This window comes from Ursus arctos, unplaced genomic scaffold (genome assembly GCF_023065955.2).
Source record: "Ursus arctos isolate Adak ecotype North America unplaced genomic scaffold, UrsArc2.0 scaffold_17, whole genome shotgun sequence".
NCBI lineage: Eukaryota > Metazoa > Chordata > Mammalia > Carnivora > Ursidae > Ursus > Ursus arctos.
The window spans coordinates 56212470-56231112 of NW_026622841.1; the positions used below are offsets into that span (position 1 = coordinate 56212470).

The window sequence follows — 18643 nt, forward strand, 5'->3', positions numbered from 1 at the left end:
CATAAACTATTTTCTTTTTTACTTTCAATTTTTAAAAATCTGGCTTGAGTATTTAAACGATGAGAATATGAATATGAGATCCCAGAAAGCATCTGCACGAAACTAAAGGAAATCCTGCAGTCTTCTCAAGGAAAACAGAATGAAGAAAACCGAGACTGCCAAACAGAAAATAGAGAGCAATAAAGTTGACAAAATGTGATAAATACATTTCATGCTTTCTGGTAGGAAAGACTGTAATTTGCTTCCTACAAGGAAATGAGACAGACACGCCAGAACTATAGACACACTTATCAGAAACAGAATATGGACTTCAAATATAGTTCACAAAAATATGGATGCACATCCTACTGGTATCCATGAATGTCTCAAGTAGGAGAGCTGAAAAAAAAGGTTATAGAATTTTATTTCATATTGTACTCCTGTATTATTTTTGTAATCTTGATTATAAAAAAAATTGTGGGAGAGAGGTTTTCTGAAAGGAAGCAGGAGGACGGACACAATCTGAAAGAGGCAACTATGATGGGAGAAACCGCAAACCAATTTCTCTAAGCCCTGCTCTCGAGGCATAATAATACATTTTCCATGGTTTAAAATGAGGATTACATGACGTGTAAATTTTGCAAGGGCAAATACATGTGAAGCATGCCCATTATTAGTATTTACCTTCTGGGGGAAGCAGATACAAGACGATTCAATTGGTTAAAAAAAAAAAAAAAAGGCTAGAATTATACACAAGATAGCAAAAAGCAGCCTATGTGTGAACTTACAGGTTGTTTTCTCCTTTACAGCCAATAAATGTTACTTTCATAAAAACATAAAAGGTAACTTTTACAATTATCTGCATGAGTTCAGTCTACTCTGGATGCTGTTGAACCTCGCAGCTTGCCTCAGTTATAGGGTTTACATACACCTCAGATGACAAGATTTAAGCAGTCCTTCATTTTAATATAAACATATTCCCAAATTAGCAGCAAATACTGTATATCACTGAGGAAGACGATGACAAAGTCTCAAAATGAAAACTTCAAATAAGCTACATAATCTTTTCTAACAATCTTATACATTTTAAACAACATTAAAGTTGTGCTAAGGCTTAACAGTCTTTCCCTCTATGTAGAGTCTGGAAAATGAATATGGTAAGGCTGAGATCTATTTCAGGCATGACAGTGTAAGGAGCACCACTGACCCACTCTCCAGTGAAATCGTTGAAAATGGAAAAACAAACAAACAAACACCCCTAAAACCCCACCAATTACAACTTCTGAAAACAGTCCTAAGGGCAAACAACAAAAGAGGGAATATCTATAAATATTCAGTTAAAAAAAAAACCCCAAAAAACAAAAAAACCCTGAAGAGTCTGTGGTATTTGAACCAGGGAGGCAGAACCTCTCATCCAGATGGCTGCAGCCAACAACACTGGCCTTCCTCTCTTCTAGCTTCTAGCCAGGGGGCTTTTGAGGTTTTTCATCCTGCCCCCAGCTACCTGTTCAGCAGCGTGGCACTCCCTTCTCTTCTGCACAACGCCCACTGGTAGAATGGAAGCTCTACCTTGGATGTGGCTCAGAACACTGGGCCCTGAGAATACTCAGAATACAGTCCCTGCCCCAGCTTGTAAGGCCAGGATTGATGAGCCAAGAGAACCTGGGCGGCTGTCCCTCCCACTGCCATCAAAATGTGGTCATCCCAGATGGGAAGTAGGTATGAGGCATGCCCAAAGCTGCGCCTCCTGGAGGGGGAGTAAGAGTCCACTAACACCTTCCAGCCAGTCACTAAACAAGCAAGAAACAGTAACAAGCCCCAGAGAGAGATACAAGTACCCAAATTTGCTGTATTATCTAAAATGACCAGTTTAAAAAAAAATTATAAGGCATGCAAAGGAACAAAGAAGTATGATCCACAGGATGGGGAAAAAAATTAACAGAAATTACATGTGAGAACACTAAGATGTTGGACTTAGAAAAAAAACCTTCAAAGTGACCATTTAAATTGTTCACGGAACGAAAGAAAACCATGAGTAAAGAAGTAAAGGAAGGTATGAGGACAGTGGCATACCAAACACAGGTTAATAAAGAGAACCAGATGGAAATTCTGGAGTTGAAAAGTATAATAATTGAAATAAAAACTCACCACATAAACTTAAGTAGATCTGAATTGGTAGAAAAAAAGAACTAGGGAATTCAAGGTATATTAATATAGATTAGGCAAAGAACAGAGAGAAAAAAGAAATGAGGAGTCTTAGAAAATGTGGGACTGCATTAAGGGCACCATCACGTGTGTAACGGCAATACCAGAAGGAGAGAAGAGAGACAGTGCTTGAAGAAATGATGGCGCAAAATGTCCCAAATTCACGGACATCAATAATCTACACATGAAAGAAGCTCAACAAAAGTAGGATAAATTAAAAGAGATCTACAAACACATCATGGTAAAAATGCCAGAAGTCAAAAGCAAGATGAAAAACTTGAAAGCAGCAAAAGGAAAGTGACATATCACTTATAAGAGAACCGCAATAAAATAAACTTAATTTTCTGGCAAAAACAAGAGAGACTGGAGGGCAGTGGGAAGAGATAGTCAAAGTGCTTAAAGATATTAAAACAAAACAAAACTGTTAACCAAGAGTCCTATTACCCAACAAAGCTATCTTTCAAAAATGAAAGCAAAATAAAGACATATCCAGATAAACAGAAACAGAATTTGTTGCTACCAACAACAGGTTGAAAGCCAGTTACCCCGGATGGTAACTCAAAGAAAAAAGGATGATCTTAAACTGCTAACTTAATCTTCCACCTCAAGACACTGGAAAAATAAGAGCAAACTAAACCAAAAGCAAGCAGAAGAGAAGGTATAATATAGATTACAGTGTAAGCTAACGAAACAGAGAACAGAAACAGAGAGAAAATCGGTGAAACTAAAGCTTTAAAAAGATGAACAAAACAGACAAACCTTTAGCAGACTGGCCAAGAAACAAAGAGGTAAGAGTCAAATTACTAGAACCAGAAAGAAGGGACATTACTACTGACGTTACAGAAATACCAAGATTATGAGGAAAATACTATGGATCGTATACCAGCAAATTAGATAACCTACATGAAACAGACAAATTCCTAGACAAACTACCAAAACTGACTCAAGAAGAACTAATCTGAATAATTTTCTAATAAGTGAAGATTATCTGAATAGCGCTATAACAAGTGAAGAGATTAGTAAACAAATAACAAACAAAACAGAACTACAAAGTCCAAACTGAGATGGCATCACTGCTGAATTCCACTAAACATTTAAAAGAGAACACCAATTCTTCACAAATTCTCCCAAAACAAAGAGGAGGGAGCCCTTCACAACTTGTTTTATGAGGCCATTATTACCCTATTAACAAAACAAAACAAACCCCCCCAAAAAAAGCCATGGCAAGGAAGCTATGGACTATTATCTCTTACAATATGGATATAAAAACCCCTAACGGGCGCCTGGGTGGCACAGCGGTTAAGCGTCTGCCTTTGGCTCAGGGCGTGGTCCCGGCGTTGTGGGATCGGGCCCCACATCAGGCTCCTCCGCTATGAGCCTGCTTCTTCCTCTCCCACTCCCCCTGCTTGTGTTCCCTCTCTCGCTGGCTGTCTCTATCTCTGTCAAATAAATAAATAAAATCTTTAAAAAAACAAAAACAAGACAAAAAAAAACCCCTAACAAATTAGTAGCAAACAGTTCAGCAACATATCAAAAATTATTACACTATGGCCAGGTGAGACTTATTGAAGGTTTAACACCTGAAAAGCAATATACCACATCATATCCTTAGAATGAACATGATTTCTATTTGTACAGTTTTGTTCAGTTAAAAAAAAAGTTAATACAGTAGCTTGCCTATTGTCTACTCCTAAAAGGATTAACAATAACATACTTTACTAAATTATTTCTTAAATTATGAAATCAAAATGTTTCGTGTAAAATGTATTATTTTACAAAAATGATAATTAGACAAAACCCTACCCAACGCGAAGGATCACTGATCAAATTAATAAACAGTGCTGACAATTTAGTCCGTCGGATTTCTTGACATGTCGCACAGGAAACAGCCATGAAGCATTCGGCACAAGCTTTCCGGACTCCCCACACGTTATCGGAACAAAGCTGGAAAAACCTGGGCAGCTACGCAAGGACAGTGGTGTGTTAGGCAGACAAACGCAGGTTTCAGTGGTTCATTTTATTTCATTTTCTGCTTTCACAGTGTTTCAAAATATTAGATTTTCCTTTAACAATTTAGAAGATTTGTTTCATATTAAAACTCAGTAATTTGAAATAAATCACACCTAATTCACGGCACTGTTGACTGGAAAAGCAGAAAAAATAAATACAGCTTAAAAGTTATACACAAGCTTGCACCTAAATGTTTTGCCTAATGGATGGTTTCAGAAACTCTTCAAGTATGTTAACTGGTACACGAAGCATGTATATCCCATGCACTAACCACTGAAAAATAACAAGCTGTAGATTTAATTTGTCACTAGAATACTTGAGAGTTGCAATAAAATTACAGATTTCTTTGAATAAGAATTGATTTGTTTGATATTGGGAGAGGTAAAAATAAATCAATGGTCCTTATACATCACATATCTGCACTTTTAACAAACTGTAATCAAAACATAATTCAAGTGCCTAGATTATAGAAATTTAAACTCCTGAACTCAAAGTCATATTATCTTTCAGGTTCACATTCACGGGATTGTGTTAAAATTTGGGGGTAAATGTATGCATTTTGAAGTTTACATATTACTCTGTAACGTAGTGCTTACTCCTTTATTACCCCTTTATTTCTGCAATACTTACCAACATCTCCTCAGTAGCTTGCTGGCCAACTACACTGCAAATATCTCCAAAATTGGCAGCACAGACCTGACAACAAAAGCATCACTGACATTTCAAAATCTTACATACACAGTGCTTTTAAAATAATCTTTTAAAAAAGTTTCACATATCAATACAGTAACCACTAAAACCGTGTGTTCTTAAACAAACAAAACGCCTAAAAAATACCTTTCGAACATGAAACATTCTGCAATCACAGCACATCTCACAAAACCTAGGGAGGATAAGACGCTCTGTAATGTCCTTCCCAACCATGGGAGCCATTTTGCACATTATCTAAAATGGATAAGAACAAAAGCACACTGAAAACATCTTCAAACTAAGACTTTTCCAGTTAAGTTTGTTAACTTATTAAAAGTATACACTTTAGGAACTATAAAATAGGTTATGGCATCATTATCCCACATACATCACAAAAAACATTTACCTTATTGATTCAGGTTCAAGGTAGAAAAATACGTATTTACTATGACCAATAAAATCAACCAATAATTACTAAATGCACAGTAAGCCCAGAGAAAATCTGAAAAATTTCATTTTACTATAGTTTCAATCTTATTAATCATTTTGCCTGATAGCTTTAAAAGTAAAACACATTATATTTTCCCAGTAAGAAAATAAATGGTCACTGTTCAAAGGAAAGATTATCCACAAGAAGAATTTGGATTTAGTATATTTGTACTGCTAAGAAAAGACGCTCTGGAGGCAGTCCTTACCCTGCAAGGTACCGTGTTAACAGAAACTCGTGCCTAAGAGAACTGTGTCCCTTGGTTCTAAGGAAGGCAAGGACCCAGTTCCAACACACAGAGTTTCAGGTAATGCAGTTCCAGGCAAACTATGGATGAACTATGTTTGAAAACCAGCCCAATGCTACATAAATAAATTCCCCACACCACCGCCCAGTTAGTACAGAAAGAAATCTGATGGTCTGCTATTATTACACCTACTCCTAGCCCATATAAACATGATTAGAATAGAGACTGCAAAGAGAGAAAACACTATCCATACAGGACATGACTGACTCCACAGAAAAATTCCAAGGACTCTACAAAGAAGCCATTAGAACAAATAAGTGAGCTTAGGAAGTTTGCAAGACATTATGTCAGAATCAAAAATCAAATGTATTTCTATAAATTAGCAATGAAATGAAAACATTTAAAAACGGTATATTCACAACAATGTTAAGACACATAGTTCAACAAAATATATACATGCGCTCTGTCTACTGAAAACTACCGAACATTGATGAGAAACATAAAAGACCTAAATAAATGGAGAGATCTACTGTACTCATGGATTGTTAGGTGGGCGACCATCTCCAAATTGATCTATAGCTCCAACACAATCCCTATTCAAAATCCCAGCATCCTCAGAACTGGAGAGAACAGCTGTATCTCCCAAATCCCAAAGCTGTTTTTGTTCTTTGACTCTATACTGTTCCCGAGCATTTTCAAGCCCTAAAGATCCAAAGTTATATACTGTATCACTGATCTAACATAATTAAATTCATCAGAATGAATTATTTCCAAGATAGAGAACAACTAGGAAGCCAGGGTGTGCAGAACATGGTAAAATAAATAAACCAACTATAAAAGAATCATGGGTTTCATAATACTAGTGCTGGATATAGTCCATTACAATTACAATGTTTCACTATTGTTAAATCCCATAAAAATAATAGAGCAAGTTAAACTGCTCAGTTATGAAAAAACTGATTTCTTTCATTGAGGAACTTGTGAAATAAAAATCTACATTTTGGGATGTGACAGAGGTGCTGATTGTACAACACAGTGAATGTACTAAATGCTAACTTAACTGTACACTTTAAAATGGTTTTTCATTATGTGAATTTCATTTCAATAAAAATGGTATTACTGAAAAGTATCTAAATTTATTATTAAATGGTATGGAGTATCTAAAAAAATATAATAACGGAATCAAGAAATTTCCAAGGGAAAGGGGACTAATTTATCCTATGATCCAGAAACACTATCGTATCAATAAAGCTGCTATTATTTTAGGGTTTTTATTTTTTATTTTATTTTTAAGTAATCTCTACACACTCAACTTTGGGCTCGAACCCACAACCCCGAAATCAAGTGTCACATGTTCTACCAACTGAGCCAGCCAGGCGCCCCTATTTTAGGTTTAAATAGTAAACTCTCACTATCCAAATAGATTTGAATGTTTAGATGGATTTATTATAACTGACTTTGTTATGTACATGATTTAATCTGTGTGGCTTTCTTCTAATCACAATTTCTATCGCATATCATATATCATTATAAAATTACTTGCCTAATTCTCCTTCCCCCAAAGACCACACTTCAAGGGCAGGAGCTATTTTTTTCCCCTGTGCTTACATAGTGCCGAGAAAAGTGTTCAACAGCAATTACAGTTTCACAAACATTTCTTCACCAGTACAGGGTTTTTGTGTTTTTTATTTTAACTGCATGGATTACTTCTTCCATCTTCTTTTTCCATAATCAGGGATTTACAGTTACTTATTCTCTTGCTGCATATCTTGCTTTCTCAGAGCCCAGTGATAGAGCCACCTAATTCACAGGTGCAAAGCATAATATGGGGCCCACAGAACAGACCTTTTTTGTGTGCCTATGTCCCTTTCTAGCCCTAATAATTTGTGGCTACTTTGATACCTAATACGTATAAACTCCATAGCACACAATATAATATTTGAGCACCTCCTATTTGTCAATACAGTGACTAATTTTTGCTGAAACAGAAAAAGCACCTTCTACTTACAGCCACAGCTTCGGTTTTCACATCATCGTTGCTATCTGGGGCAGTCAGCTCTATGAGGACGGGGCACACTTTGGTCTCCACATCGAATCGCTCAATTAACTCCTGCTCCAGCAGGGCCAGCAGAGCTGCCTGACTTGTTTTTCTTACCTGGGAAAAGCCAGCAGTATGAACAAAGTACATACATGATGTAACAAAACTCTATTACTTCATTTTCATAAAACTGAAGACTTTTCACCTCAACTTAAAGGGATTCATAACTGGCAAAACCCTGCAAGTAAAAACTTGTTGCTATTTTTTCCAGCTATTGCCGACAGCACTTGGTAGACTGTGATACGACAAATGAAGTGGCACAGAAAAGCCATCCTTGGGGGGCGCCTAGGGGGCTCAGCTGGTTGGGCACCCGACTCTTGATTTCGGCTCAGGTCATGATCTCAGGGCCTGGGATTGAGCCCTGCACTGGGTACCCCACTCAGCGGGGAGTCTGCTTCTCTTCCTCTCCCTCTGCTCCTCCCCCCATTCACATGCTCTCACACGCAAGAGAAAAGCCATCCTTGTGAAAGGTGACTCCCAAATTAGCAAACTTTCTGAGGGACACCCAAGAGGGTACATGTGAGAACGCAGCTACTGGGCATTGTCTTATAACAGCATTAAGGAGACTTCCTAGATTTGCCAGACTCTCAATATATCTTGTCTAAGACACACAGTCATTTTGAAAAACAGAGTAATGAAGCTGAAAAGGAAAAGACTCAAATGAAACCAGCTTGGGGAGGCCATTCTACATACATCATACTACAAACATTTCCAGCAAGAACATGTAAATGGCACTCTTACCTGATTATTCTGATCTGCGAGATATCTAACCACGATAGGCAGTAAGTATTTGGAAAAAGCATATGGGATTGAAGGCCGGTTTTCTTGACAAAACAATGCAATATGAGGCACCTGTTCCATCAGCTCTGCTCTCACGGTTGGTTCTATTGAAACAACAGAAATGTGAGCAAACACATTCTCCCACAGTAACAAAATCCTTGCCTGGACTTAAGACTATTTAGGAAAGATGTGGACTTCCATCCTTGACATAAAAAGGACTTACACAACGTTTTCTAACTCTAGGATCCATTTCACAATCATACGCAGGTCAACCCCACGAGTAAAAGGAAGACCCTCCTCCCATCCCAGGCTTCTATCTTCCTACTGTGCACCAAGTACGCAATCATTTCCCATTATGACCAAATTTATCCACCACCTACATTGTGTCACATATGCTAGTTAAATACCCAAATATTTAACAATCAACAAAATATGTATTATTTATGAATTATTTAAGAGCCTCCCAGGACAAGTCATAAGGACCAGTTCCTAATCTAAATTTAATCAACAAATGGAGAATTTACAGTAAAAATTAAGACTAAAATGGTAAGTGACCATTAAAGTAGGCCAATCAAGTTAAAGAAACAAAAAAAATCTAAAAAGACCCAAGTATGTACAGCAAATTTCAGTATGACAAATAAAGCATTTCGAATCTCTGGGTTTCAAAAGGATGAACTGCCTACGAGTAATGGCAGGAGAATCAGTTATGTGAGAAAAAAAAGGATTCCCATCCTGCACATCATACATGAATTCTAAGTGAATTAAAGTTCCAAACTTTGTTTTTAAAGATCAAAAGCACTACAAGACAACATTAAAAAAATGTTTAATCTTGAGGTGAGAAGCCCTTCCAAGGCAAACAAAACCCCAAAACCAACTTAGAGACCAACTAATTCCGCTTTATAAAGCCTCCATTATAGACAACAGGTACCACACTCAGTTAAAAGGCAAACCAGCCTGGGAGAAAATAATGCAGTATTAATAACTAAATACACAAAGAACCCATTGTTCAAATGAACACAAGAAAGAAAATAAGGAAACAGACAGGCAATTCTCAGAAGAAATGCAAGTGACTAAGACACATATAACAAGATGGATTATCAATACAATTCATTACATCAGACCTAATTAGAACTTTGGTACCTATTAATGATTATATCACTACAGTTACTTTAAGGTAAATATGCATGCATGGGTCCAGAACTTTAGATTTCAACAAACAGAAATTAATGAAACAATCAGCAGAAAATATACTAGCATCTTACAAAGCTAAGAATCTTATCAACAAACCAATATTTTGAATTTCTATTACATGGCTCTGCCATTTGAAGTTAGACAGTAATTGAACAAAATAGTGCTTCTGTTTTGAAAAATACTTAATTAAAAACAAAACAAAACAAAACAAAACATAGGCCTCTCCTTTTCTTCACTGACCCTGAATTTGCTAACACTGACCTAATACATATTATATATTTTTTTGAAGCAAAAAAAAAAAAGGATACAAGTTACAGTTCTGGTTAAGAATGAATCAGTAGGGGCTCCTGGGTGGCTTGGTTGGTTGGGTGTCTGCCTTTGGCTCAGGTCATGATCTCAGGGTCCTGGGGTTGAGCCCCGAGTTGGGTTCCCTGCTCAGCCAGAAAGTCTGCTTCTCCCTCTCCCTTTGCCCTTCCCCACTGCTCATTCTCTCTCTCTCAAATAAATAAATAAAATCTCAAAAAAAAGAAAAAAGAGAGAGAGAATAAAATCAGTAACTTTTCTTTCTTCAAAGCCCTGCTTAGGCAAACAGACCAATGGAACAAAGCAGAGTCAAGAAATGAACACATTTTGGGAGGAACTGAAGTGCTGGGGAGGGATTTCAAAGCTACTATGATGGTTGAAGGGTATGAAGGAAGAGAAGGGAGTTGAGCCTAAGGTCTCTAACTTGGTGGGCTGGGCTGATCATGATGCATATATTCCACTTTCCTAAGCAAACAAGGAGCTTAGAACTTTTCAATATTTCATCTACCTTATCCATATCAACTTTTATCTTGATTTTTTTTATTCCCCTAAAGTTGTTATTCATATTTTTAGGATTTTACACAGCAAATGCTTATTTAGGTTTACTAATAACTTACTAAGTTCTTTTTCCTCGTCAGTACATCTTTCATCCAACTCTTTTCCAGTTCAATTAAAAAAAATCTATAAATAGAGTTACATACCAACAACATGGTAAGCTTCAGAAGAAAAGAACATATTCAGTATGATTCTATATAAAGTTCAGAGGGGCAAACTAATCTATACACTTAGCGGTCAAAACATGGATTACACCTTGGGGAAGAAGAACAGGACAGAAATGAGGAGGTGCCCTGAAATGGTTTCTGGGGTGCTAGTTCTCTCTCTTAATCTGAGTACTAATTACATGGGCCTTCATTTTGATTTACTTCATGGAGCTGAAAATTTATAGGCCATGTACTTTCTGTAGTTTTATTCAATATTAAAGTAACAGAGTTCCCCAACAAGTGTTTCTGTTGCCCATCGATGTCACCAAGTCAGTCCACACTGGTACCTTACTGTTCTACACCACAAAAACGCACTCTAGCATGGCAGTCTAAGTCCCTATGATCTAGACCTCGACTGCCTTATTGAACAGCCTCATTATTTTAAACTGTAGACTCAGTAAACTAGTGACCAAATGGGCCACTATCTGAACTCCTTACACCTCTAAACCAGTCTTGTCTTCTCCTGAGTATGCTTCTTCCCTTCTCTGTACCTCATCATTCTACTGAATTCAACTCAATGTCACTAACTTTCTGAAGCCAGCACCAATCCTCTCCGTTATAATGTACTGTTTGTAAGTTAGTTGCATTCATTAAACTGTTAATCTGATAACAGGAATTCTTATTCACCTTAGTAACTGCTCTAGCATTTATTCCAGCATCCGGCATAGGACTGTGCACTGTATTATGTTTACCAAATGAACAAAAAATGTAAATGTCAACACAGATAGTTATCATGAACTCAACAACTTGAGAGAGTATTTTTTAAAAATCTACAGTTGACCCTTGAACAACTAGGGGGCTGGGGCACTGACCCCTCCCTGTGCAGTAGAAAATCCACATATAACTTTTGACACCCCCAAAACCTGACTACTATTAGCCTACTGTTGACTGGAAGCCTTACCAAACAAACAGTTAACACGTACTTTTTATATGTATTGTATACTGTATTCTTAGAATAAAGTAAGCTAGGGAAAAGAAAATGTTATTAAGAAAATCGTAAGGCAAATACATTTATAGCACTGTACTCATTGAAAAAAAAACCTGTATCAATGGACCTGCACAGTTCAAACGCTGTTTGAGGGCCAACTGTATATACATTATATTTATAAAAACAAGCACTATAGGCAGCAAACAGGTAAAAGAAAATAAACACAAATTCCTCCCTAAAGAATATCTATTCTACTAAAAAAAGGAATAACCACAATGCAAAAAAAAAAAAAAAAGATAAGTGAAAATTGTAATTGATGAGATGCTCCTAAAACCGTTCTGGAACAAGCATACAGACATGAGTGAGCAATACAGTATCATTAGATATCATCACTAAGTTATTTTTAAGCTTACAGATTTTTTTCTACCCTATAGGAAAATAAAAAACCACTTAAGGCTTATGTAAATAGTAAAACATACTCCCCCATAAAACAAACTGCTCACCAACGATGAGCCCATCTAAAAATAAAAAATGAGACTGCTAACATGCTAGAAAGTTTGTTAAAAAGTGAAAAATAACACATTTTAATAAAGAGATAATGGGTTTAAGAAAAAAAAATATTTACTTTTGAATTGTTTCTAAATAGAAAATAAAGATATGCATATGACTTACGATTAGGTTAAAATGGTAAGTTTTATGTTACGCATATTTTGCCTTAAGAAAAAATATTTTTAAAAAACTTAATATAACCATATTCCAAGCCTGAAGTCAGGTTTACCTCTTTCTTAAGCAGACCCTCCTATCTTCACTTTGGAGACAAAATGCTCTAGTTTTATGACTGATTCACATTTTTCACAAGTGAGAAAGCACAGGATAAGGAAACATTTCATATTTGCCTAAAATAACTTACAGCCCGCTTCATCCCTTTTAAAATTTATTCAAAATTATTTTTAAGTTTTTGGTAACCCTAAAATATTAAGATACATGATGCAAAAACAATTTTTAGATTTTTCTGGTGAGAAATTTCCAAAATTAAACTAAACAGACCAACTACAAAATGTGAGTCTTAAGAAGTTTGTATTTTCTTCCTACTGATGTATTTGGTAATTTACATAGGAAATCTTTTAAGAAGTCTCATATCACACTAAGTTTTCATTAGTTTTTAAAACCTCAAATTTGGTAAAAGAAACCTTTCTCTGCATAAACATATACCTGAATCGTCAGCTAATCTGCTAATTCTTTCCAAAACAGCAATGCAATCTCTCTCATCATCGCAGACTTCCCTCAATGTGTCCAGCAAACTCCGGGCCACCATTTGTCTAACAGAAAAAGAAAACGATATAGTGTTTAGTGGTGTTAATAAGTAATATTTAGGGGGCGCCTGGGTGGCACAGTGGTTAAGGCGTCTGCCTTCGGCTCAGGGCGTGATCCTGGAGTTCCGGGATCGAGCCCCACATCAGGCTCCTCTGCTATGAGCCTGCTTCTTCCTCTCCCACTCCCCCTGCTTGTGTTCCCTCTCTCACTGGCTGTCTCTATCTCTGTCAAATAAATAAATAAAATCTTAAAAAATAATAATAATAATATTTAGAATTCCAAAAGGTAGAATCTACATGGTTTTAAAGAATGTTTTTCTTAATATATTTTATAACATAAAGTCACTAATTTCCTAAGTGACAAATGCCATATGGATTTTATTGTAACAAGATGAGACCGAATATTTACCAAAATATTTTTCATCTTTAACTGAAGTGACAAATTTCTAAGGTCACTGAAAATTTATAAAATTTCAGTTATCTTTAACTATCAAGTAATAGGAAAATACACACATTCTTCATTATATAAAATATTACCTTCATACATTTTTACTAAATGAGTTCTATACATCTATACTCAAAAAATTTAAGACTTTCAGATTTCCCAGAAAACCGATACAGGTATTCTGGGGACCACAGCTGGAGAAACAATGCATTAGGAAGAATGTCCCAATCCCCTTGAACATCACCTGGCACACAGTAGGTATACAACATCATCTGTTGAAAGAATAATATACTCCCCTCAGTAATCACTTTACACAAATATCAAAATTATGCCTAACAGCAAAAAAGTAATGGTGGTTGTTGTAATTGTTTTTTGCCAAAAAGCAAAGAAAGAGTGCCAGATGCTTACGAGGATCAAAGAGTAAACAATTATAAATGAGGCCTTGGCTGTGATTATTAACAAAACACGTTGACTAAGACTACACGTTAATATTACTTTAAGCAGGAAAACTGTATTTTCCCTACGGAAAGGAATGTAATAATCCTTCCACTTCCACAAGGAAAAGAATATGCACATACCTGTTAAATACGTTCTCACTTGCAGCATACTTGTCCAATCTCCCCAGTGGCGTCAACATTTCATCTTGTGAGACAAAGTCCAGGGCTGAAGGTATAATAATCACATCAGACTCTGAGCTGTAGTCATCCACACCAACTATCAGAGACATCAGAAATACTCCTTATAACACTTTGAAAGTAAAAAGTACCCCTTGCCTGTCTGAAGCAGCTAAGTAAAATGGCCTTTAATGTTTCTGGAGTGGGATAAAGGTTCACAAGAGACTCTTCCATCAACTCAGAAGCCATGAATGACTGAAGGATGCTCCCCTCCTTTTTCTATAGATACATCTAGATGTCTCTAGAAACACAGGGGTCAGAGGCTACAGAAACTCAGAGTGGAGTGATCACTGAGAACTTACATGTTCAAGGAGAACACTAACAACTTGTAAATAAATAAAATGTCAAACACTGGTAAAGTAAATTCTGCAATGCAGTCAGAATAACTCACACTATAAGCAAAAGAACAAATATAAGAATTACAGCAGATGTCTCATCAGAAACAATATAAGCCAGGAGACAGTAGAGCATGCCTTAAAGTACTAAAAGAAAAAAACCCAAAAAACAATGTCAACCTACAACTCTATACCCAGTAAATAAACACCTTTAAAGTATCTCTGAAATTTGTATCTTTCAAATACAAAGATTTCAGACACACAAAAGCTGACAGACATCATCCCCAGCAAACCTACACTACAAGAAATACTGAAGTCCTTCAAGCAAAAAGAAAATTATACCAATTCGAAATCTAGATCTATACAAAGGAATAAAGAGCACTAGGAATGGTAAATATGTGGGGAAATACAAAAAAGACTTTTCTTATTTAAAAATCTCTTTGAAAGATAAAGTAAAACTATGTACTGCAAAAAAAAAAAAAGATAAAAAATGTATTGCGGCGACTCTTAACTAGAATGAACAGACTGATGGTCACCAGAGGGGAGATGGGTGGGGCAATGGCTGAAATAGGTGATGGGGATTAAGGGGGGCACTTGTTGTAATGAGCACCGGGTGATGTATGGAAGTGCTGAATCACTATATTGTACATCTGAAACTAATTACACTGTATGCTAACTGGAATTTAAATAAAAACTTTAAAAAAATGTACTTTGGGTTTCTAACATATATAGAAGTTAAATAATGACTATAATAGCAAAAGTCAGGAAAAGGGCAAAGTACACTGTTCTAAAGTTCTTACAGTGTATGTGAAGAGATACATATTATTTGAAGGCAGACTGTTAAGATATATACTAATTATAAACTCTACAGTAGCCATTAATCATCAAAAAAAACCCCCAAAAACAAAAAACCAATAACAACAACAACCACCCCACCAAAGATACATAGCTAGTAAGCCAATAAAGGCCATAAAATGGAATCATAAAAAGAAATACTCAATCCAAAGGGCAGAAAAAGAGGATAAAAGAAGAGAGAGGACAAACAGAAGAGAAACAGCAAGATGTGAGATTTAAACCCAGCCGTGTCAATAACCACGCTGAGCGCAAATAGTCTCAATACCCCAATTAAAAGGCAGAGATTTTCAAACTGGATTAAAAATAACACCTAACATTAAAATAATTACTTACACAGTGCAGACAAATTTTATACAATTTATGCTTATCTACAATTCACAGCGAAGTATCTTATTTATTTTGAATCAGAAGGTTGTAAAAACCACTCAGATGCTCTCATTTGGCCTCTGTTTTCTCTTTCTAGCACAGGACTGTTGAGCTAGCATGACCTCAAAGGCACCTTTATGCAGGCTCTAGAATTCTATGACTATGACCAAACTGTTTCATCAGTCTCATACTTGTTAATCTTAAAGATAACCATTAAATACATGATTCTGGTCCTTAGAAAGCCAGGACCGTCCCACGTTGCAGGGTATAAGGCAAGCTTGGAGCACTTAGCTCTAAAGGCAGGCGCCAGGTCGCATATTCGAATACTGATTTTGTAGGTTTGGAGTGAGCCCAGGAGCGCTCATTTTTAATAAATACCCCTACTAATTCAAATGCAGACTGTTGAACAACCATATTTAAGAAACATACTGTTAGAGGGCAACGAAATCCTATTTTGCTTCAACTTCGGACACCACTCTATCTATTATGGTTGACAATTACTTCTCTACAAAAGGAGGTGTTCCACTCTGGCACGGGCACTGGTGACAAAGCCTCACTTCTATTTCCCAGAACGGCTGCCTCCTGCCAGTATCTGTGGAATCATTCTGGCCTGAACCCTCCTTTCTGAATTCAAAATTTCTTCATCAATTCTTGATTGGACTAATAAGGCTCTGAATCTCATCTTAATGGAGGCCACAAGGATTTGGTTACCATAGTTACAGACTACACACTCAGGTCTTACCCAGTCATCCTGCAAATGTCTGCCACAGGTTACAAAAAAGAGAAACACGAAAATAATCAATAAAAAGACTATTACCACTAATGAAAAAATCCTACAGCATATACTGAGTGATGGTACAGTAAATAATATCCTCCAATAAAACAACACAGAGGTAGTAAGTGTAGCAGTACTGTTAACAAGGAATCTATCGTTTATGCAAAGTAGAACACTAAAAGATTATGATAAATTAAAGACACAAATTATACCCCTTATGAGTACTCTCAGAAACATGCAAGAAAGAACAGCTAGAAAGCCAACAGGGGAATTAAAACGGAATACTAAAAAATATCATTAACCCAAGAGAAAGTCAGGAAAAAAGCAACAGAGGGAAAAAAAGAGAGAGACAATCAGAAAAAAAACAGACCTAAATAATTACATTATATATAAGCAGACTAAACATATAAAAGCAGAGATCCCTAACCAATAAAAAAGTAATACCCAACTATAGCCTATCCACCAGAGACAGTTTCAAAGCCAAATTTTCAACCAATAGGTTGAAAAGAATTTTTTTTTACAAAAGATAAAACATGAAGCAGTAAGTCTAAGAAAGCCAAAGTGGTGATATTATTATTAGACAAAACAGACAAAGACAAGGACTATTACTGCAGATGAAGAGAGATATTTCATGCCTCCATACCCCACCTGAGCACTTTCTTTCTGGACAACTAACATCAGTTTACAGATTCTTGGACACTGTGGCAGCCAAGAGCCCTTTAGGGTGTCACAGCCTTAAAAACCTAGGTTCCTCCACTGATGAATCATGTTATTGGAAATTTCAAATTGACCAAAAAGCATATAACAACAATGATCACTCTAGGGGGCCTGGGTGGCTCAGTTGGTTGGGCGGCTGCCTTCCGCTCAGGTCATGATCCTGGAGTCCCCAGATCGAGTCCCGCATCGGGCTCCCTGCTTAGTGGGGAGTCTGCTTCTCCCTCTGACCCTCCGTCCTCTCATGTTCTCTCTCTCTCTCTGTCTCAAATAAATAAAATCTTAAAAAAGAAAAACAAAACAAAAAAACAATGATCACTCTAAAATGCTTTTTCAAATTATCTGACCTCCCCAAATTCCCATACTTCCTCCTCTCCGGTAAATTTACTGTCTTAGCTGAAGGGCAACCAGCATGGAGTGGAAAAAGAAAGAGGACTTGCAAGCTCTACGTAAGAGATGGAATTCCAATAGATACTTAAGTAGGCAATCTTCATTTTTCAAAACTGCATACTTAATTATCAAATAAAAGCCTCCATGAAAAAGCTATATGACATCTTTTTAAAAAAATTTTTACTTAAGTTTTTTACCTTAATTCCAGCATAGTTAACATAGTGTTATATTAGTTGCAGGTGTACAATATAGTGACTCAACAATTCTATACATTACTCAGTGCTCATCATTATAAGTGTACTCTTTAATCTTTTAATGAAAAGTTGTGGGTTTTAGTGAATTCTAATAGACCAGAATCCTTTTTTTTTTTTAAGATTTTATTTATTTATTTGACAGAGACAGCCAGCGAGAGAGGGAACACAGACAGGGGGAGTGGGAGAGGAAGCAGCAGGCTCCCAGTAGAGCAGGGAGCCCAAGGCGGGGCTCGATCCCAGGACTCCGGGATCACTCCCTGAGCTGAAGGCAGACGCCTAACGACTGAGCCACCCAGGCGCCCCAGACCAGAATCCTAATAGAAGAGAATTCTTAATAGGGACAGAACCCTAGAGCACAAACTGAAGTCTTATATTTAAGGCATCATATGGCAAAAGCCCAAAACATAAATTAGACTCAACAGATCCTTCTAGTTCCAAAGTATAAGAACCAAACATGTTACAATACAAATAAAGAGATCAAGAAAAAAATGTTGAGAAAGTAACTACAGAAAAATGACATTTCTCTTTGTTAACTTATAAAACAGAATACTTTCCTTTGTAGAAAGCTAAGAGGTCATACAGTGGAAGAGAGAAAATACCCTTACAGTTCAGGATGTGTCTCCCCTACCTACTCTCAGCTCCTTGCACCAGCACCAACAGAAACCCAAAGTAGCAGAAAGCAATGACCTAATTTTTAGCTGTTTTAAATTTAAGGAAAATGTAAAAGTTTAAAAGTTGGATCCATGTGGAAGTCTGAAGATGATTAATTTAACCCCTACGTAGTGACTGCAAAAAGTGGTGTGAAAAGGGCAGAGGCTCTTCAAAGTGAGACAGACCTGGGTT

The 18643-nt window shown here is 36.6% G+C and overlaps 1 protein-coding gene across 7 annotated transcripts in view; it reads right to left on the reverse strand.

Annotated features, from left to right (window-relative positions):
• The window catches only part of PPP4R1 (protein phosphatase 4 regulatory subunit 1), a 59819-nt gene that overhangs the window by 26477 nt on the left and 14699 nt on the right, over positions 1–18643 (reverse strand). For 4 of the 7 annotated variants that reach the window (XM_044382839.3, XM_048218457.2, XM_057313245.1 and 1 more), the window contains 7 exons: positions 14016–14100; positions 12892–12998; positions 8458–8600; positions 7627–7773; positions 5032–5139; positions 4825–4890; positions 3988–4146 (listed from right to left, as the gene is read on the reverse strand). In XM_044382839.3, coding sequence (XP_044238774.2) covers positions 3988–4146; positions 4825–4890; positions 5032–5139; positions 7627–7773; positions 8458–8600; positions 12892–12998; positions 14016–14074 — 789 coding nt within the window. In that variant the 5' untranslated portion in view covers positions 14075–14100. Of the gene's footprint in view, positions 1–3987; positions 4147–4824; positions 4891–5031; positions 5140–7626; positions 7774–8457; positions 8601–11378; positions 11429–12891; positions 12999–14015; positions 14152–18643 lie in introns of those variants that run through there. The other 3 variants (XM_048218456.2, XM_057313244.1, XM_044382840.3) reach the window with 2 other exon arrangements.